At 45.1% G+C, this 22,065-nt stretch overlaps 1 protein-coding gene across 2 annotated transcripts; it reads left to right on the top strand.

Annotated features, from left to right (window-relative positions):
* Positions 1–648: 648 nt before the first annotated feature.
* On the top strand, positions 649–21,831 carry prkg2 (protein kinase cGMP-dependent 2). 2 transcript variants are annotated; one of them, XM_079269711.1, is made up of 19 exons: positions 649–709; positions 1,740–2,259; positions 4,632–4,798; positions 7,377–7,490; positions 8,844–8,949; positions 9,905–9,968; positions 12,075–12,152; positions 14,805–14,899; positions 15,656–15,724; positions 16,479–16,577; positions 16,753–16,903; positions 17,611–17,747; positions 18,703–18,792; positions 19,107–19,248; positions 19,800–19,963; positions 20,154–20,276; positions 20,442–20,504; positions 21,028–21,094; positions 21,632–21,831. In XM_079269711.1, the coding sequence occupies exons 2-19, from the start codon at positions 1,748–1,750 to the stop codon at positions 21,725–21,727; spliced, it is 2,337 nt and encodes a 778-aa protein (XP_079125837.1). In that variant the 5' UTR covers positions 649–709; positions 1,740–1,747; the 3' UTR covers positions 21,728–21,831. The 2 variants fall into 2 exon arrangements, with proteins under 2 accessions (XP_079125837.1, XP_079125838.1); XM_079269712.1 differs by lacking the exon at positions 649–709 and adding an exon at positions 1,424–1,479.
* The last annotated feature ends 234 nt before the right edge of the window (positions 21,832–22,065 follow it).

The raw sequence follows: 22,065 nt of genomic DNA, 5'->3' as shown, positions 1-22,065 counted from the left end.
TGTTTTTTCTTAAGATAAAAAACATTGTTATCGTTGTATAATTATTGTTTGGGATCCGTCCTTGCTATTTATGCTTAGCACAGACAGCTCTTGAGTTGTTTGAAGGTGGCCTTTAGGTTGCGTTAAGAATAGAATCCTTTACATTGTTGAAATTCCGATGAACGATTGTTTATTTCAGTTTAATGCTGATTTTGTGGTATATTTTTTGTGTTATCTGTTTTATGTCGTTTGTCTGTGTCTCATTGTTGTTATTACTGCCTGCCCCAGATTCATATTTTGAACAATGTATAATCTCCACCGAGGTTCTCCTGGTTGAATAAAAGGTGAATTAAAATATATATATTTGAAGTCGTTTCTTTTTTTTGGCCAAAATGTTTAAAGTTGACTTTCCATGTATTCAGTCTGATAGGCTACAATGTCGAGTTTCATAAAGACATCGTTCTTCAATGAAACGCGCGTCTCCGCCGCTCACACCTGACCTGCCCAAACAAGGCTTGGAGCGCGCACGCGAGAACCCGCACAGCCTACAGGAGGAAAGAGAGCGCGCGAGAGAAATAGAGAGAGGGAGGGGGAGGCAGAGGGGAGGAGAGGATGCGACCAGTGTTGGAGCAGATGGACCGTCTCTCTGCTGATGCTCCAATGTGCGGACACATCGCTGCTTCCTGCGCATCGTCGTCCTTTCCCGTTGGAAGCTGAGAAGTGAAAGCAGGTGAGACCTCCGACTCATTTATCTGCAGAAGAAGAACGAGGCGGCGGAAGTTGCAGGTGCACGATCCCGTCAGCAGATGTTTCAATTCGTAAACTTAACCGAATTAGTTTTTTAATGACATGCAGTGTACAATGCAACGGTTAGAATGAGGAATATTCTTATCGAGGGAAACGTCAGTAAATATCCTGGACATTTGTTTCATGTAAAGCTTTAAAACAAAACGGAACAAAATAATCAAACAAGATGAATTTCAGAAGCATTTTTCTTTTCTAAACTGACGTCAGTATAATTGTGATTGTCAGAACATTGTTTGAGAACATCATGAATGAAGTCTACTGTGTGTGTGTGTGAGTGGGCGGCAGTCACACAACAAAAACAGGATTGTTCTCGGACATTCCCCCCGATACTCTCAATATGTGGACAGAAACACGCTCAATAAGAGCCCTTTAAATGCAATTGTATCGTTCAAATTGTTATCATCATTGAGATTATTTTTCATTTGAACAGCCTCTATTTGACTGCCAGTGTGTGAGCCGATAGGGAGTGACTGTTGATGTAATGCAATACTTCCTGCCTCCTGAATAATAAATGCTGAAGACACACTTATTGACCATTCTATAGGAGTTGCTCTTTCTCCGGGTTTCTCTCCTCACAGCGTCAGCTCTTTTGTTTGAATCCCAGCTTCCTCAAACAGACCTTTCCATGCTCAATGTCACCGTTCACCTCTCTGTGGAAGCCCATTTCCTCCACTGGGAAGAAATAAAGATCCTGTAAGTCATGATCATGACTTACTATTAAATAATGATGACTTACTGTTGAATAATGATGACTTACTCTCTCATAATTATGACTTCCTGTTAAATAATGATGAGATAGTATCTCATAATGATGAGATCCTGGAAGTCATCTTGAGATCGTACCTCATTTATTACTTTCCTCACGGCGGCTGAAATGGACTTCCAGACTTTGATGCACTCTTCAATCATTTCAGCAAGTATTGACTTTGAATCTCTTCTCTTCTCCTCCTCAGGTGATAACATGGGGAACGGTTCGATGAAATCAAAGCGTTACAAACACACGGACGGCTCCGCCGCCGCCTCCAACAGCCGAGCCCACAAAGATCCCGGGTTCAAGAACCCGTCCCTGGACTCCCTGAGGGCCCGGGTGGACGAGCTGGAGCGGGAGGGCAAGCGGAGGGACGAGGAGCGTTGCGCCAAAGAGCAGCAGATCAAAGGTCTCCAGGAGCAGCTGGCCAAACAGACGCGGTCTCTGGCCGAGCTGAGCGAGGAGCTGCAGGACAAGTGCGTCCAGCTCAACGAGCTGCAGGACGTGATGAAGAGCCAGAGCGGGGCCTCGGCGTCCTCCAGGACCCCTTCCATCAAAGCCAGCAGCAAGAACAGCCCAAACCTGAGCGTTCGCATCAAGGGAAGCATCAATAGGAGGAAAGGGGCCAAATCCGGGGTGTCGGCCGAACCCACGTCCAGGACCTACGACTCCGGCGGCCTGCCGAAGTTCTCCTTCGAGAAGGCCCGGGTGTCCAAGGATGCCAGGTGAGATGTTTGAGTTCAGGAAGGGTAAAAAAAAAAAACCTGCAAAGAGGAGGATGATAACGAGGCCAGACAGACGGCGGTTTAAAAAAAACAAAAAGTGTTGATGACACCCTCAGGTCCAGTGCAGCCTGGTGGGGAGTGTTGGAAACGGAAGCAGCAGGAGTGGGAGGTAGAGGGGAGCTGGGCAACAAGCAGAGATGTCAGTGCGATGACGAGGAAGAAACCTGTTGTAAAAACAACATTCACTGTTCAGTCCAACATTTTTCAGCCGCTTTTTTCTGCTGAAGAATAAATAGAACATGATCAACTTCATGTCCAGAATGAATCTGTTCATTCACGTCATTTCAATTTGAATCATTTGCTGGTTAAAAATAAATAAATAAAAAAGGCCAAAAGTATGTTGACGGCCGTCCTTCTCTATAGTTTGGACTCTCAAGTCCCAACAAAGAGACATCTTCAGACATTGTGCTTCTCACTTTGTAGCAACAGTTTGTCTGTTTCCTGTTTTGCTGTCAATCACAGTAAGCCCCGCCCTAAAGCATCCCCTGCTTTATGGTCTGTGTGACTCTAAATGGACCATAATGTACTAAATGAACATCATGCTGTATTGAAGAAGACTTGAAACTAGAGATTGAGACATAAACTAATGTTTACAATGTTTACTGAGGTAATAAATCAAGAGAGAAGTAGAGTCATTTTCTCATAGACTTCTATACAACCAGAGGAGTCGCCCCCTGGTGGACACTAGAGAGAATGCAGGTTTTAAGACACTTCTGCATCTGCTTCCCCAGTTCTCCTCCCCTGATGAACACATCCATCTGTCCCTTTCAGTTTGCCAGACTTTCCTTGAGGCCAACTGAAAGTCCTTCTCCATCGTCTCCCCAAACTCCTCCCACACCTGTGTTTTCGCTTCGGCAACCGCACACAACAAACAACACAAAAGGTGATTTCATGAGAGCAGCAAGTCGTGTTAGAGTGTACAACATGAAATTCTAATTGCCTTTCGTCACAGCGTCCTTCATATCGAACAACATGAATACGGCGCCCTGCAGTGAATAAATGAGAGCACGCAGAGCCTCCCCGCCTCGACCCGAGCCTCATGTTTAAAGCATGCGCCGCCAATAAGCCCAGCATGCATTATACAACCAAGGCCAATGTAAAAGAGGCAGGCTGGTACCCTCATGCAGACTGGCCCTCTGAAAAACAGAAAACTCGTCTTCTGTGAGTGACAATGTAACACGCTGCAGACCCTGAGCGGAGTAATGGCACAGCTCGGTGGGAGGAGAGGATGTGGGTTGGAAAACAAAGGACCGGTTGTCATCTGCTCTGGTTTTATGAAGCCCAAAGTGATCATTTATTACACACGATAAGGCGGAGAAACAGACCACCCACCTCCTGCACCGCTCACCTCTCTGATCTACAGTTTGCATTCAGCCGTGACTCTTAACCTCTTTCGGTTTACAACTCCCCCGAAGGAAGCGATGTCTTCTTCTGGCGGCCTCTTGCCGCAGCTGTTAAAATGCACAACGGTGAACTTTGACACCTGATGATGAGTTTATGTTTTCGCTCTTTTACTTGATTCATTGTCCGAAGGAGGCTAAATAGTCATCCTTTCACAGGAGACGGAATATTTACCACGCAGACTCAACGACGTGGTGAGTGATGTGGATGTGGGCGTCCTGGTGGCTCAGTGGGCTTCAGGAACGCGGCACATAGCGGCGGGAGAACAGGAAGTGTTTCTTGATCAATTGATTGATCATGTGATCTAAAATATTATTTAAAAAAAATCGTGAAAAATGTCCATCGCAGTTCTCCAAAGTACAAGTTGATGTGTCTGTATGCTTGTTGTGGTCGAGCAGCGATCCTAAACCCAAAGATTCAACACTAGAAAACTAGAACAGGAAAAATATAAACAAGTACTTTGTTTTGGTATTTTCACATTACTGATGAGGAAAACTGTTGCTGATTGATTTTGTCATTTAACTCATCGATTAAGCGACTTTGCTTTGCCTCTAGAAGGAATGAAGTAAAGAAAGTTGATGTTAATGTTTTGTTTCTCTCATGTTGAATGCAAAACCTAAATCTGCAAAACAACAAGTAACTGCATTTGAAATGAGCTCCAGTGCCTCTAAACTGCACTTACACACAGTACGTGATCCAATAGATTCACTTACTTCCACCTCCACCTGCAACATGCTGAGTTTTAAACTGCCAAAGATCTTCATTCATTCCCTCTGTCTGTCGCGCCTCACTGACAAAATCAAACCTGAAGTACGTGACAGACAACAGGCAACATTCAGAGCAGAGCGCACGTGTCTAACGCCTCCCCCTGCTGTTGTTGTTGTTGTTGTTGTTGTTGTTGTCCCTGACAGCGTGAAGAAGCTGCTCACGGACGCCCTGAACAAGAACCAGTACCTGAAGCGGCTGGAGCTGCAGCAGATCAAAGACATGGTGGAGTGCATGTACGAGCGCACCTACCAGCAGGGAGAGCACGTCATCAAGCAGGGAGAGGCCGGGAACCATCTCTTTGTCCTGGCAGGTACTTCTTCTTCTTCTTCTTCTTCTTCTTCTTCTTCTTCTTCTTCAAGGTGTCTTCGCCTCCTCCTCCTCCTCCTCTCTGGAAAATCCACTCCCTGCAGTGGCCGAGACACACCTTCGATTACAAACATCACATGACACAGAGCGACCAATGAGAAGCAGCAGCATGTGCAAAGAGGAACCTCAGCAGGTGATCGAGCGTTAATGAGAGGGAGGAGTCTTCTCTTCCAAAGGCTCAAAGCAAGAACATCACGTAGAAACACGCTTTACAGTTTTACATTTGGCTTTTTACGTCACACAGTTTTCTTTAAGCTTTCACACAACAGACATCTTAAAAACAGACATTTTGTTCCAAACGATCCATCAAAGAAAAGAGAGAACATTCTGAATCAACCTGAGGGTTTCCGGCTCTTTTTCCATGTGTAGCCTTCCCGATCTGTGTATTGTCTTACATTTGACTACATTTCAAGTGACCAATTATTGAGTAGAAATAGTGCTGACTGCACAGTTAGAGGGTCTGAAGTTCAGGGAAACACGAGTCACCTGCCGCAGCGGTTTTTCACGTGGATTCGTGACTATTCCGGTCTTTGCATGTTCTCAAGCCTTTGCCTTCACTGGCTACCGGACAGCCTCTCTGACCACAAGCCAATCAAATCAAAGCGCAGCAGCGGCGCTGCATCGAGCTCTTTGATTGGTCTCCACTGCTCCACGCAGATGTACAGATTAAAAAAATAGCCCAATGTTATTCTTTGAAAATTACACACTATAATTATTTGGGGCTGTGAAAAGTATTCTTGGCAGATGTGTGAATTCCTCTGGTTTATCAACTCTTCGCAGGAGAGCAAAAAAAGTTCATTTTGGACACTAATGTGTTCATTTAGGCACGTATGAAGTACACGTTACTGTTTTTTTATATATTTACATGTTGTTTCTCACCTATTCATGAACTCTCTCAGCGTAACTGGACGACTCAGTGTTTCAGACGACCACATGCTCTGGAACAATGACTGCTCGTCTGCCAGTGTGGTTGGTGGTGAAATGAGCCATTCACAGAGAAAATGTCCTCGTATTTGTTCTGCTGTCTGGTGTGAAAGAGATTTCTCACCTTGCACAGGAAGAAATGCAGCAGGTCGGTCGCTGCAGTAGACGGACGATCGGATTGTTTGAACTCGATCCAAACATAATCCTTAAAAGTCATAAATCACATGCTGCTTGTTTTAAAAAAAGGAAGACTTTTCAAGACAAATAACAAAAGAGAATCTGAAACAATGCGACAACGTTCACCTCCAGAACGCAGCACAGCTTCTATGATGTGAATAATTAATAAAGTATTAAGAGGAATTATGATTATTCACTGATGACGCTGGTGAAATAATAACACATACGTCAGGAGCCGGTGATTGTAATCTCATTAATGAGGTCTTTCATTTGAGTCATAATTCATGCAGCAAATGATTTCATTTCAGGGTCACTGACGGACCAACAGCCTAGAAATATCTGTTCTGTCTCATGTTGAGCTGACAGGAGGGACGGTAGGAAGCAGGACAGGAGGGACGGTAGGAAGCGGGACAGGAGGGACGGTAGGAAGCAGGACAGGAGGGACGGTAGGAAGCAGGACAGGAGGGACGGTAAGAAGCGGGACAGGAGGGACGGTAGGAAGCGGGACAGGAGGGACGGTAAGAAGCGGGACAGGAGGGACGGTAGGAAGCGGGACAGGAGGGGCGGTAGGAAGCGGGACAGGAGGGACGGTAGGAAGCGGGACAGGAGGGACGGTAAGAAGCGGGACAGGAGGGACGGTAGGAAGCGGGACAGGAGGGGCGGTAGGAAGCGGGACAGGAGGGACGGTAGGAAGCGGGACAGGAGGGACGGTGGGAAACGGGACAGGAGGGACGGTGGGAAGCGGGACAGGAGGGACGGTGGGAAGCGGGACAGGAGGGACGGTGGGAAGCGGGACAGGAGGGACGGTGGGAAGCGGGACAGGAGGGACGGTGGGAAGCGGGACAGGAGGGACGGTGGGAAGCGGGACAGGAGGGACGGTGGGAAGCGGGACAGGAGGGACGGTGGGAAGCGGGACAGGAGGGACGGTGGGAAGCGGGACAGGAGGGACGGTGGGAAGCGGGACAGGAGGGACGGTGGGAAGCGGGACAGGAGGGACGGTAGGAAGCGGGACAAGAGGGACGGTAGGAAGCGGGACAGGAGGGACGGTAGGAAGCGGGACAGGAGGGACGGTAGGAAGCGGGACAGGAGGGACGGTGGGAAGCGGGACAGGAGGGACGGTGGGAAGCGGGACAGGAGGGACGGTAGGAAGCGGGACAGGAGGGACGGTAGGAAGCGGGACAGGAGGGACGGTAGGAAGCGGGACAGGAGGAAGGGACGAGGGTGTGTTTTGTTAACAAATTTAGTGGATGTATTCTTATTTATTTTAAAGCCAACGGCATGCATTTTGGGAAAGAAGGCCCCAAGAGGAATTATTATTATTATTATTATTATTAGATTCTGCCTGTAGCGCGTGTCTGTCTTCCTGTCTCCTGAATGTGGGTTTAAAACCACCATTGATTGTCCTTGTGTCATATCTGCAGATGGGAAGCTGGACGTGTTTCAACAGAACAAACTTCTGGCGTCGATCACGGTGTGGACCACGTTTGGAGAACTAGCCATCCTGTACAACTGCACACGGACTGCGTCAGTGCGAGGTAAAGACCGACTCCGCCTCAGGACTCCAGGTGTCCTGATCCACATCACACCTTCACATTTCATGCTCTTCAGATGAGCGCTCGGTCAGCGTGTCCGTGACGGATGACGATGGGAAGACTGACTTTGCGACAGTCGTGATCAAAAGTAACGTGCAATAAATGTTTGATTCCCCGTTATTTGGTCTGCGGTTGCCTCTCCCTTCTCGGACGGTATGTTCACATGAAGTCATAGATCTCCCAATTAAAACCTTTGCTCCACACAGGAACGTATCCTCCTAAACCTTAATCGTCGGTGGGAAGCCAGTGAGGGGTTCTCCTCCTAGTTGCTGCACTAGTGGCTTCTTTTTGAGAGAAAACAGTGAGCAAAACCTTGCAAAAGTAAATGAAAATATGGAATAAATATAATAACTTACTGGCAAAATGGAAATGGAGTAGAACAAAATGCATATCTGGGGTGATGTGGATTATTTAGATGTCTCACATGAGAAAATGTAGTTTCCCATCCTGCCTTCCAGCACCCTTTAACATGATATTCTCTTATACGCCCCCCCCCCCCCTACTCCTGATTGCAATCTGACACTTCATCTGAGCTTCATCCAAGGAATCAGCTGACAGTGAGCGCCGGAGGATCAGATCAGGTCACTACACCCAAATAAACAAGCGTTGGCATTGGGTGTGTTGACAAAGGCTTTGCGTGATATCCACAGCTTTGCATTCTGATTGCTTTTCCCCTCCTTGGAGCTTGGAACGTGCATACCATGTAGTGCCTCTTTGTCCGGGTTTGTATATTTAACCGGGTAATTGACTGGTGGCCCTTTGGGGGGAGGGACCACCGAGTTGACCTCAATATTCAGGGTGAACTGGAAAAAACGTGACAGTTTGACGAGTCTCTCTGAGTGGGTTTTGCATGAGAAGTGGATTAAGGGCAACTCTTTCTTTGCTACCAGTTCATGTCAAACGTTCACAGCTACTTCCTCCTTTGTACCAACACAAGCCTGTCTCAGAGTCTCCGTAGCTTTGACGTGACTCAACGCCGAGGTCGAGGAAAGATTACAGTGTTTTTCTCGCCTCCTTTGTCCATCTGACAAAATAAAACAAGACGTTATTTATTCGTGGTGATAGAGGGCCTCAGTTAAACAATGGGACGAAAGAGAAGGGAGAGGAAAAGCTAAATCATTTTAGTTGTGAATCATCAGTCTACAAAGTTTACAAAGCACGGTGTTATTGAGAAGAGCGGCGGCTCATTTAGCTTTTACTACTCAGGGGTCCCAGGTTAACCAGTTGTTCTTTGAGGGGTCAGAACCTGGACCACGTCCCTGCACCTTTGTGATGGACGTGATGTTGTTCTTACAGCGGTGAACAAAGTGAGGACGTGGGCTTTGGACCGGGAGGTGTTTCAGAACATCATGAGGAGGACGGCCGAGACGCGACACGAACAGTACCGCAACTTCCTGCGAAGGTTAGTCACAGTCTGTAGCCCATGAGAGCAGCGGCGCCTGACTGTTGACGCTTCTTGTAAGTGATAACGTACAAGACATGTCATGTATGATACATGATATCTCACATCTAGAAATCTAATATCTTTTCGAAGACATGACGGAAACATCTAACATCAAACTACCTGGTGGTAAGGGTACATAATGACCATCATCTAGTCGTCAAATACTACTTATGTTGGGTTCAGTTAGTCAACAAGTCACTTTGTCAGTTAATCACTGTAGAAATATATCTGATAGAACTTGTTGTTATAAGTTATAAGTCAAATTCCTGATTCCTGACAAATTAGCCCCAAAACAAACAAAAACAAAGACCTCAAGTAATCGGGTTCTGCGGCTGCTTTTGGGCAGAGTAACAAAATTAAGGAGTGTCTTTAAGTGGCTAGTTCATTTTGGACAAATATATATATATATATATATATATATATACATTATTTGTCCATTGATTCTCACCACAGCAAAAAGACACCTACATTTAAAGCAGCGTGAAGCACCTTTGGACCACTAGGGGGCAGAAATATTTGGGAAAAAACCCTTATATATAACCCCTTATATAATAACTGCGGATCCTCGATGCACCACTGGTTATCAAGTTGTTATGGTTCGTTTGTTCGCAATCAATTACATCTCGCAGAAACAGAGCAACATGGGATTGTAGTTTTGTTTGTGTCCAGCTGATGAGTCCAACATTTACTCTCCTCTTTAGTCTGGTGTAGTCAGGTTCGGATGGTCTCCACCACCTCAGACCATCAAGTCTACATCGTGTTATGTTCTTGTCCAGATGCATCACTTGATTACCGTGACACATGAAATATGGTTCCACATTCCAGCTCCCTGGCATCATGTGTACAGTCATTTATATTGTGACGTACACACAGAAATGAATGTTCATCACCTGTGTTTTGTTTCCTCTGTCAGTGTTTCACTCTTGGCTTACCTACCGGAGGACAAGCTGAGCAAAATAGTGGACTGCCTCGAGGTGGTAAGTAATTCTGTCGATCTATCTATAATTCTGCTGGTGGGGCCCCCCCCCCCCCTCTGGCAGCTCATGGGAGCCCCGGCGTTGCAGATAGCTGCTGTCAAAATATCATTACCATTTGGCCATATACCATTCCTGCCTGTCAGCGTATTCCTTCTACCTCCAGTTCACAAATGACCTTGTTGATGAACAGAGCCGATATTATTCCTGTCATCGCCGGGGCGGTGTATATTGTTACCATAATTATTTGACCAAGGCCCCAGAAAGTGTTTATTCAAAATGGGGGACGAGTGATTTCTTAAAGATGTGCGAGTGACAGGCTTTTGGTGTGAGAACATACAAAGTGTGGCAAAAGTGAATGTGTGTGTGTGTGTGTGTGTGTGTTTGAAACACGTTCTCCTCCGTAAGCGTCGTATTTCAACGGTGAAAGAGAAAACGGAGTGGAGCTTGTCAGCATCGGGTCAATAACTGCCTCTCTCTGGCAGCAGAGAGAGAGACGGTGGAATATGTGGAATATGTGCTGTGACTGTCGCCAAAAATAGGACGACTGCTGCCAAAACCCAAAGCACACACAGCTGAGCATGAGTGTGTTTGTCCAACACTCACATGAGCAAACCAAGTCCAGAGCAAGTTGATGTACGAGATTGTTTGGGGGGGGGAGGGGTACACACTGTCCAAGCTTTTTAGTGAAAATGTCCTCTTTCTTTTCCTGAAAAGGTAAATGTTTGGTTCAGGATTCAAGCTGGTAAAACAAACCCAGAGATACAATTCAAACGGTGTCGCTCCCCCTGCACAGCCGCTGTATCATCCAGACAGTCTTCATCAACAAAACCTTGGCATGTTGTCTCCGCTGTCAAGGACGGGTGTTAAACCAGTTCTCCTGAAGCGCAAAACGTGACGTAAACAAGCTGGGGATGCTCGAGGAAGAATGCCACTTGTGTCAAGAGTTTTGACAGTAAACAGGGAGGGAGGGGGGGAGGGGGGGGGGTTGCCCTGATTTGTTTGTTCACTCTTTTTTCGCCAAAGTCCTCTGTAGTTAAATGGATTACAGCTGTGGACAGTTGTCTCAGCTGGCAGAATGGCTTCAGCGCTGTGGTTGGTGTGTCAGGTTTGGGTTTTGACGGACAGCATGAAGTGGAGACAGAGAGAACACACTGTACCCCAGCGCTTGATTCAAGAACATTTCAGTGTGTGTCACTCAGTTTTACGAGGCTCGTGAGGCTGAACTAAAGATGGAGACGGACTTTGAGTGTGAGCTGCACCAACTGGAGTGTTTCTGTAAACGACTGAGTCTGAGTCTGTGAGGGACACATAACAGGGACACGGGAGCTGCTTGTGTCTGATTGGCTGACAGTTCAACCAAATATTTTTTTGGTGACCAAAATGTTACAATTAACCTTCATGAACTGAAAACACACTGCGTAAGGATTAAAGTTGTAAGACAAAAGCACACAACGCCGTGGTAGCAACCTGTCAATCACAGTAAGCCCCGCCCTAAAGCATCCCCTGCTTTATGGTCTGTGTGACTCTAAATGGACCATAATGTACTAAATGAACATCATGCTGTATTGAAGAAGACTTGACACTGGAGATTGAGACCATAAACTCATGTTACTTATATAGTAACTTATATTACTAGCACTCAATCAATTAGTGGAAAACTCAAGTAGCTAAACGATGCTGAATACACAACGAAAAATGCATCACATGATAAAGCAGGAAATAGTCTTGGCCAGGATTTAATGCATTCAATTCAATTCATTTAATACTACCACAGACCACAATGTCAAACACAAAATCCTCCTTTAGCGATGATCATGAAAGGCCCTCATGACGGACATTAACACCATCATAATCAACATACTGTATTGACCTGCGCTTCATGTTTCATTCATCCCATGAGCCTCCCAACATCCTCTCCTGATCAGCAGGCTGAGAAGTTCCGAATGACGAAGCATCATTGACGGCTGAACTCCAGCTCCGTCCCGCAGGGGACCGGTACCAGGAATCAGACCAGCCGGTTCAATGGTAAAATCAATGTAACGCTTCAACTCTGACTGTTGCCCTCCCCTCCCCCTCCCCTCCTCACCCGCCTCTCTCTCCCATTAGGAATACTATGACAAGGGAGAGCACGTCATCCGGGAGGGAGAGGAGGGCAGCACCTTCTACATCATCGCACAGGGGAAGGTAACACAGACACACACACACGCACGCACACACACACACACACACACACACGCGCACACACACACACACGCACACACACACACACACACACACACACACACACACACACGCACACACACGCACATCATGCAGCTTATCGTTTACGTCAGGACGCTCAAACTGCAACTTTCACTGTTGACTAATTTTAACTTTAAACCTAAACGCAAGGCTATAAAAATGTCCTCGCTCTTAAGTGTAAAACGTCATCTGTCTCTCAAATACACACACAAAATGACCAGGTTTGCGCGAAGAGAAAATTTCATTTAGTTTGTTATCCCAGTGGCCACTCGCGGTATTGTACAGAAAAATCCCCTTTGCAGCCCAAAGCACATTTCACCATAGACCCCAATTATAAAAGACGGGAAAACTGTTGACAGGACACGTTGAAAAGCAAACAAGGTCAGTTCTGACTTCATTTACTCACATGAACTTTTGATCCATGGAGGTTTCATTGTTGTAAAACCTTCCTCGAGCCAAAAAAAAAGCAATTACATAAATCTTCACGATGTAGTCGAGGTGGAACTCGTGCGGGAGGATCGCTACTGGGCATATTCACTGGGCCAAATGCAAAGTAAAAAAAATTGGGCACGTGGTGAAAAATTCTCAATGGACTGAGTGGGCGCCATCTTGGAATGGAATGGAAAAGAGGATTGTGTGTAAAAGCTAGAGTTTAACCAACAGTATTGGAGAAATGTATGGAAAAATAAATATGTTGAATATTAGCGAATGGAATGAGAAAATATAAATTGAAAAAAAATAAGAGTTGCCGTCGTGAGGTGTTGTATCCAGTTCTTTAAATACATCCATGGGCTGCAGTCAGGAACAACGTTGCATTGAGCTGAATGGTACCATCTTTGTTGAACATGTTAGCATGCTAACGTTTGCTTATAAGCACCAAACACAAAGCACAGCTGACGCTGATGGAAGTGTTAATAATTCATCAGATATTTGGTCACAAACCAAAGTGTTTGAGAAGTTACATCTTTGACCTGATGGTGGCGCTAGAAGGAGAAGTTAAGGGATCATCGAAGTGATTATAATTGATCCTGAAGGGAATGTGAATGTTAATTTCATGCAAACATCCAACAGCTGTGGAGGTATTTCAGTCGGACCTACATTTCCATCCCGACAGCTTTGTTTGGCTAAACAAGTATATTTGTACAATTGAGAAAATTTTAAAAAACTGCAGTCAGGACTACGTGGAGAGTCAAAAACATAACATGCAAACCGGTCAGTACTTGTTTTTGCCTGTTCCCACTGGTGATAATGACGTGTTACAGCTGGGCTGTGCTGCAGAGATTTCTGGGACGTTTTCAGACTCAACAATGAGACTCATTAGGGCCGGACACACAAGCCTTAATCCCGTCCTTACAACAATAAAATAAATCCTGCAGTGTCTCGGTTAGACAATGCTGTGTGACGTCTTTACTGCACTGATAAGGATGCGGCAGCAAAGGCTTTCTTCATCAGTCAGCATGAGTGTTGGATGGCTAAAGAAATGCCATTAGCCTCCTAACATCTTGCAGGACACTTGAGCCCGTTCTGCTCCTGCTGTCCTCTGTCCTTTCACTTTGGTGTCAAAGAGTGGAAACAAACCTGCATATGATAATGAATGCAGCTGCTAATACAATCTGTAATTCACTGGTTTAAAATCCTGCTTCAATAACTCAAGTGCTTTGGATAATTTCAGAGTTTTTTTAAGAAGATGTGTGTCAGACTTTAATGGACGTTGTTGTATAACTGACTCCATGTCTGAAATGAAGGCCAAAAGACAAGTTCAAATGCACACAAAATAATAAATCTGGCGAATACTCCAACGACATAATATGTCGGTCAAAGTGGGTGTGAGTCAGGGGTATGACTCACCCGCCCGTCTGTCTGATAAGTGGGCAACCTGACACCGGGGCAGCGAGGGGAGATGGAGAGGGGCCAGAGACGTCCACAGGGGACTTTCAAAATGCCATTATGAGCCGAGACAGCAGCTCCTCAGCGCTAAGCTAACCAAACCAGAGAGGAACACATGTTGTTTGGGAGAAAAGGGGGCTAATACAGGAAATGGCTCTCGTACCCCCCCCCCCCCTCCTCCTTGTACCCCCTGACCAGGGAGGGAATAAACTCTGAGAGCGCCTGCCACCAGGAAAAACAGGGTCACTGAGGTCAGACGGGATACTTAGCTAAAACACATCCCGGCCGTTACGGCAGGATGGTGCCACGAGTGGGATGTTTGACCTCGACCGGGGTGGGCCACTGGTTTTGAAAGCCTCACAAATTAAGGAGAAGTTTTTAACGTCCAGGCTGCCGGAGTACTTTGGTTGCAAACCGCTGCAGAAAAACACAGCAGAACAAACAGAAGGCAGCTGATTTAAAAGCCTCTCACAATAAATATAGTACATCTACGCCACTCTACCACTCATAGCCATCATGTTCCAATTACTATAATTTAATATGTCAATTCTTCTAATTTCTTAGGATTCTTCTTTTTTTTTTCCAATGCATGCAAAGATATTTGGAGAATAATTGAAAGCACCTGTAAAAGCTGTCGGGGTGAACCGGAGACGTCGGTGTGAAGCAGTGAAATGTGCTTTTAAAGATCCAGCTGACTGTGTTGTGCAGGTGAAGGTGACCCAGACCACCGAGGCCCACAAGCTGCCGCAGACCATCAACACGCTGCAGAAGGGAGACTACTTTGGAGAGAAAGCCCTTATAAGGTAACAACAGACCGTTTTTAATCTGCTACTGTCTCCCGATTCTGGGGTGGAAACACAGTTTTAATAGCCGAGGCATGTTAAGCCATGTTTATTTATACTGCCCATAAAAATAACAAAATACAACTGAAGACACCTTCTATCCTCAGGCACTTTATTCAGATCCCCAAGAACAACAATTGTACCTGCTTTCCACATTGAGCATAATGAGATGTAGCAGCAGGGCCTGTGGTGAACAAGCAGCCTTTCAAAAATATGCAAAACAAGGCATTGTGCTCCAACTGTATAAAAGGGGACATATCATAAAAAAACCTCACTTTTTCAGTGCTTGTGCTCAGACATTTGGGCAACCAACCAGGAGGAAACCTCCGATTATGAAAAGGAAAGCCAATCCGGAAGTGTCTTAAAACCTGCATTCTCTCTAATGGCCATCAGGGGGCGACTCCTTACAAAAAGAAGTCTGATTATATCGAAGTCGATGAGAAAATGCCCCTAGTATGAACCCAAAATACAAGTATGAAGAGCATGATATGTCCCCTTTAACATAATGTGATCGCATTACGTTTAAATGTGTTATAATGCTGCCAACCTGTCAATCATTACTGTTGAATTCTGTTGAATTTATGGATCTAATTGAAAACAAAATGTTTAAAATATTCCCAGCTGTGACTGTCTTGCTCAAAACATTAAAAACGGTTTGCGCTCTGAATCCTAAATTCCTCATCAGAACAGTGAGACATGTTGGCGTCTCTCTTTCAGTGATGATGTCAGGTCAGCGAACATCATGGCCGATGAGAACGGGGTGGAGTGCCTCGTCATCGACAGAGAGTGAGTATTCTGTGTAACAGGTAAAAAACATGATTCAAATTGTTTTGCTACATTGTTACATCTTTTGATCATCTGGGAGAACAGGTGGTAAAAACAAGTTTTGGCAGATGACTCTATTTGCTTGGATCATTTTACGTGTTACTGTTTGTTGTTGTAATACACATTCTGACCACAAGAGGCTAAAGTGCACCACTACCCCATGTTGTAAATAGGACCTACAGCATGTACCTTGTGTTTAGCGTGCATGGAGAAATGAATAGACATGAATACATTTATTCCTATTCAGAACATGTGATGGAGGTTCACTTCAGCGTCGTGTGGCAAAAATGAGTATCACAACAAACACCTTTTTTCCACGTGTTCTTCAGTCACAAGAGAAAACAATTTAGATGAGATTTAGTAAATAATGGATCACCAGATGCTCAGGGAGTGTGACGAAACAAACACACAGGAGACCCGTGATCATGTCCCAAAGTGCTGTTGAGTTTTCCTGAAGTTGCATGTGTTCCGTACTTTTGATTTGTTGTTTACTTAGTTTAAGTTTAAGCCCGACCGTGATGTTTTTCCTAGACCTAACTAAGCGGTTTTGTTGCCTGAACCTAAACAAGTGTTTCGACTGTGAGGGCCAGGCAACTTTATGTTATGTTTTTTTATTTTTTTTAAGGATTATCACAGAAAGTTTTGTTGGTATCTATCAGCTGCTGATTTCCTCTCATTCCAGTGTTTGCACTGTTGACGTGTGTCGTTGTTTTAGGACATTTAATCAGACAGTGGGCACCTTCAGCGAGCTGCAGAAGTACCTCCAAGGCTACGTGGCAACGCTCGATCGTGACGACAAGAAGAGACATGCCAGGTGGGTGCGGCGCCGTGTTGCTCAGGCCGGAATAGTGAATGAAAAGAAGCGCAAAAAAACATCAAAATAAACTGTTAAATGAGAGTAAAACTTTAAGCACAACATACCTGGGTTCTCATCTTTGGAGATCCATACTTATGTTTGGTTGGTTAAAATGAGGTCCGTCTTCTTCCAGGAGGTCGGTGTCGCGTCACCAGAGCCAGCCGCTGTCGCCGGACGTGGTCCAGCTGAAGGACATGGTGTCGGCCTTTCCTCCGGCCCGGCCCTTCGACCACCTGCAGGTCGTCGCTACTCTCGGGGTCGGCGGCTTCGGACGGGTAGAACTGGTGAGTCCTGAATCTACCAGTTCTCATTGATTGTTCATTTCATCTGTGAATCAAATTTGAAAAACAATGACCAAAAACAATATCCTGGTAATCAATTAAAATAATGAAAAAATTTAAATACTTACTTTTTTTTGTGAGTTTTGCTTTAAAGATAACTTCTGTAAAAAAAAAAAAAACACAAAAATAGCGAGGCAAAATGTAGTTTCGGTCGTTATTTTAAGACTAAACCCAACTTAGTGGTTTCGTCGCTTAAACCTGAGCGTTTAGACAAAGTGTTTTTATTGAGTTCACAAACTTCACCACACGTTTACTGCGACCGTAGTGGAGCGTCTCCCTCACCTCTCAGGGCTTCTGTCGAAGTTTCTTAAACAGATTAGATTTACAGTTGTTAGTACAACCAGAGCTCTTAAGTCCCTCTTTAGTTCTTTTTCTATCTTCACCTTGCCTGCTCACCTCATGTTGTAACGGAAACCTGACAACAGCGAGTGTCTAAAGAATAAAACTCGTTCCAAAACACGAGTGAGTCTGAGGTTGGCTCCGGCGCTGCGGTCATGTGGTTTGGGCTTTTGGTGTTGCTGAGCCAAAGGAGGACGAGCCAACTTTGCCATTGCAAAGCTATCTTTTCATGTTATTAATTACAACTGTGACAAGATCAAAAAAGAAAGGTCTGTCTTGTGACCTCCCGCCCCTGTTCTGTCCGTCTGCAGGTGAAGCTGCAGGGCGAGGACGTCACCTTCGCCCTAAAGGTCATCAAGAAGAAGCACGTGGTGGACAACAGGCAGGAGGAGCACATCCACTCGGAGAGGAAGATCCTCGCCGAGGCTCGCTCGCCGTTCGTGGTCAAGTCGGTCCTCGCTGCTCGGCCTCCAAAACCCATTTCCAATGTTTTGTCCTGCGTGATGCAGCTCTGCTCCATTAGTCTGGGAGAACAGTGCGCCGCTTATTCGTTTTTGACGAGATCACAGTTGAGGCCTCGAGCAGATCACATCTCGACGGGGTGGAATGGCAAGATATATCAAGATGTCCGCTGTCAAAATGTAGTTATTTGCTGTGAGGTATTGCAGCAGCAGCTTTTCTTTGCCTTTTGTGAGATTACGAGGATCGGATTTGAGCGTACGCAGTGGAACAGACCCAGATATTAAAGCCATTCGTCACCTCCTTTTGGCCCATCTCTTCACACACTCCACGCATTTATTCAACCTATTATCTCTTCATATTTCACAGTATTGTTCTGTGATGTAAGATTTAAGACTACGTAGAGTAACATCTGCTCTGCTGATATTGAACCTGTAGATGCTCCCGGGTTGCTGTTGGTGCTTTTCTCTGAAAACATCACCCCGAGGGTTCAGTTAAAATCACATGAGTACACAAATGAAGCTATAACTTGAGCAGTAATGTCTTTCAATGCATTGCAATAATGACCACTGGGGCTGCATTGATTAATGTAAGCAACCTGCTTCCTGTTTATGGTCTGTTTTGCATAATTACTTATCTTCCTGCTGTAGTTATCAGTTTAATAGTAAGAAATCAAGCATTTTTAACCAAATGAAAGCTTATTTGAACTATTTAGGCAAGTGATTATTCAATGTAAAAGCTCTCCACTAATTAAACTAAAACGAGATTAGAGAAAAATCCTGCACCCTAAATGTTTTACAAGCAGGAAAACAGTATTATGTTGTAATATTACGATAGTAACAGGACATGTTGATCCTAACTGACAGAACAGCGTGGCCATTGGTGTGTTTGCATGAAACCTTTATCTTTGAAGCTGAACTTTGTCTGTGCTTCTTTGACTCCAGGCTGTATCGCACGTTTAAGGACAACAAGTATGTGTACATGCTGCTGGAGGCCTGTCTGGGTGGAGAGATCTGGAGTCTGCTCAGAGACAGGTAGGAGAGACCGAACGCTGACTTTTGCAAAAAACGAACAAAACTTGCCGTCTCTAAAGCACCATCCATTTTCCCCACCGCGTTGTCACGTTATTTCTGGCTCGCTGCGGAAAAGTAATTGTATTACTGTTAGGTTACCATCTAATGAGGGACTTCTCCTGGCATCGCGGTCATAAATCACAGGAAAAGGGCGGCCTGTAACTGTGTTCAGGTGCATTTGTGTAATGAGAACACTTCTCCTGGCTCCTCCACAGCGTAGGGTCTGACCCCGTTTTGTGAGCACCAAGTTTAAATTTGTCTTCCTCGTCTTTAAGGGGGAGTTTTGATGAGCCCACCGCCAAATTCTGCGTTGGTTGCGTCACGGAGGCTTTCGATTACCTCCATCGCAAAGGTGTCCTCTACAGAGACTTAAAGCCTGAGAATCTCATGCTGGATGCTGAGGGATACATCAAACTGGTGAGCGACTGGACGTATTAAAAAGATGAAATAACTGTCGCCACAGATGATTCCCCAGTGATGACTAGTGTGTTTCTGGTAGCAGAACGTGTTCTTTGTGATTTAAAATGAGGGATTTATTCAGATTTGGCACAAACGTCCAGCTGGACACCGTGAACTCACGCCCACCCCACTCTCTTAATATCTCGGGAACGCCTTCAGCAGATTTCTTTAAATTTGGCACAAACTTCCACCTAGAATCAAGGATTAAATGATTCGATTTTGGTGTTTAAAGACCAAGGTCACTGTGAGCACACGTACATCCCATTCTCATGTCTCAGGAACACGAATATGTATTTCACTGCCTGTCTTTGTAACTGTAGTACTTATTGTACTAAACTGAAGGAGTTAAAGCAATGTATCAGAGGGTTTTGTGAGATCTAAAGAAAGTCAATAAGCATCACAGTGCTACTCAGTAAAAATACAGGCCTCAAAGGTTCCTTTAAGGTATTTTTCTGGGTAATACCTAAAAGTTCCCCAATGGACTTAACTGATCAACCCTGCCCTCCCAGGTTGACTTTGGTTTTGCCAAGAAGATCCGATGCGGCCAAAAGACCTGGACCTTCTGCGGGACCCCGGAGTACGTGGCCCCTGAGATCATCCTCAACAAAGGCCACAACTTCAGTGTGGACTTCTGGTCTCTGGGCATCCTGGTGTTTGAGCTCCTTACCGGCAGGTCAGTCATCTGTCGGAGTAATGCACCGTATAATCACCCGTCCTCTGATTATCGCTTCAATCTCCTTCCTGATTTGCAGTAATTGTTGTTTGCTGACTTGAACAGAGTGCTGCTGAAAAGCTTCTCTCCGACAGACCAACAGCTAAATCAAAATAATTCAGTCTTCTTTCATTTTTACTCCACTCCACAGTCCTCCGTTCTCAGGGAGTGACCAGATGATGACGTACACTTTCATCTTGAAAGGAATCGAGAAAATGGACTTTCCCAAGAAGGTCACTAAGAGACCCGAGGACCTCATACGCAAGCTGTGCAGGTACGAAATCACACAGGCAGACCGACGTTCAAAGATGAAGCTCGTGAATCCTACAATCCGATATATAATTACGAATTATTACCTGTTAAAGTAGTCAGCAACCTAATACAAGTATCGCAATATTAAAGTATAAAGTATTATTTTGGTCCCCGTTCCACTTTACAGGCGAAATCCCGCAGAGCGACTGGGGAACCTCAAAAACGGAATAACTGATATCAAGAAGCACAGGTAAGAAGGGACCGACTCACTTTGTTGCTGATGTCAGTGGAAAGATTAGCCGAGCTATTAGCACTGATTGAACATTATGAATGCGGGCCAGCGGTTTACGACCTCAGCAATTAGATAATCACTGAACACACTGTACAAGAGCAGTGGGATGCAAGACATATTCAAAAGGCTTATTACATTATTAGGCTTAATGCAGTCTTTCTTTACATCACTTGTTTTTTGAGAGAATATGAAGGCTAAGAAAGAGATGTAGGAGGACATACAGTGGGGTCATGAATTACAGCTCGCAGCGGTTAAAGTGTTATTCTTTTGGGAAATATTGCTCAGGCTTGGCCTCCCTTCAGCCAAGTAGGCTGTATCCCCCCAGGAATAAGGGGTCAAGCCCCAGACAGATGTTCATAAAGGCTCCTCAGTATCACTGTAGCATCAGAGGGGCAAATTGATCAGGGGAAGTAGTTAAGCTTTGATTTCTGTTTGTCTCTCAACTGATTGTGTCTTTATTTGCTCCATAACGTGTCTGAAGGTGGTTTAACGGCTTCAACTGGGACGGGCTGAAGGCGATGACTTTACCATCTCCTCTGAAAAGAGAAGTAAGTGTAGATATGTATCCCGACATGTTAAACTAGGAGTTCCAACACAAAGCAAATATAATGACAGATTGAGATGTAACTTTCATTGTTAGCTATGATGTCAATGTGAATTTTAACCATTCAAATCTAAAGCTATAAAGTGCTACAGGGATGACACATGTTTATCGGCCAACCCGGAAGATATCATGGCGCTGGTTCTCTCGACAAAAAGCCAATGGGATTTTTCCATTGGATATTAGATTATTGCATAAAATAAGCTCTGTTGCAAACAAAAGTTAATGCTGCATACTGTTGATACTTGCATGTTTTGTTTGCACGAAGTTTGAATGCAATCAGCATGTGTAAACAGCTAACGTTAGGCTATAAAGGAACCACACCACGGTTACATGAGCGTGAGTTCACACAACAAGGCTGTAAAGGTGGACTAGTGTTCGGCGTAATGCCGTTTAGTCGTATCCTTTAGCCACTACTGTTGGATTCAATAACTGTTAGAAATCAGTATCTCACCCTTTCCTCCTTTGTCGTCTTCTCTTCCAGCTTACAGGACCGTCAGATCACAGCTATTTTGACAGCTACCCTCCAGATGAGGACAGTCCTCCTGATGAGCTGTCTGGTTGGGACATGGACTTCTGAGACCTTCTGCTCCATCTTTCCATTATTGTCCTTCTTGTGCACGCCCTAACAACCAAAACTTAATGGGCAAAATGGGTGTTCAGGGGACCTTACACCGGACAGCCATGGGGGAGGTCCTCAGGTCCTCAGTAGCTGCAATTAGCGGGTTACTTTATGAGCTCATGATTGGCCTTCTCAACACAAATGAACAGATATAGGAGAATTCGCCCTTTGACTGTCAAGTTGAACAACTTGTTACGTTACCATTACTATTCTTTTGGCTAATATATCTGACAGGCACAGGTACAATGTAGTGCTCTGGTGGTACAGTAGTAGTAGCGTGTTAGCATTAAAGCTAG

Source organism: Melanostigma gelatinosum, assembly GCF_949748355.1.
Source record: "Melanostigma gelatinosum genome assembly, chromosome: 6".
NCBI classification, from domain to species: domain Eukaryota; kingdom Metazoa; phylum Chordata; class Actinopteri; order Perciformes; family Zoarcidae; genus Melanostigma; species Melanostigma gelatinosum.
The sequence above is the reverse complement of the archived record's forward strand: the minus strand, read 5'-3'. Positions and strand labels throughout refer to the sequence as shown.

Bases quoted from the DNA above. Each gene is read 5' to 3' on its own strand.
- prkg2 (XM_079269711.1), top strand. From the start codon at position 1,748: ATGGGGAACGGTTCGATGAAATCAAAGCGTTACAAACACACGGACGGC. The intron at 17,748-18,702 runs GTCGGTCCTCGC...CTTTGACTCCAG, and splicing joins CGCTCGCCGTTCGTGGTCAA to GCTGTATCGCACGTTTAAGG. The intron at 20,505-21,027 runs GTAAGAAGGGAC...ACGTGTCTGAAG, and splicing joins ACTGATATCAAGAAGCACAG to GTGGTTTAACGGCTTCAACT.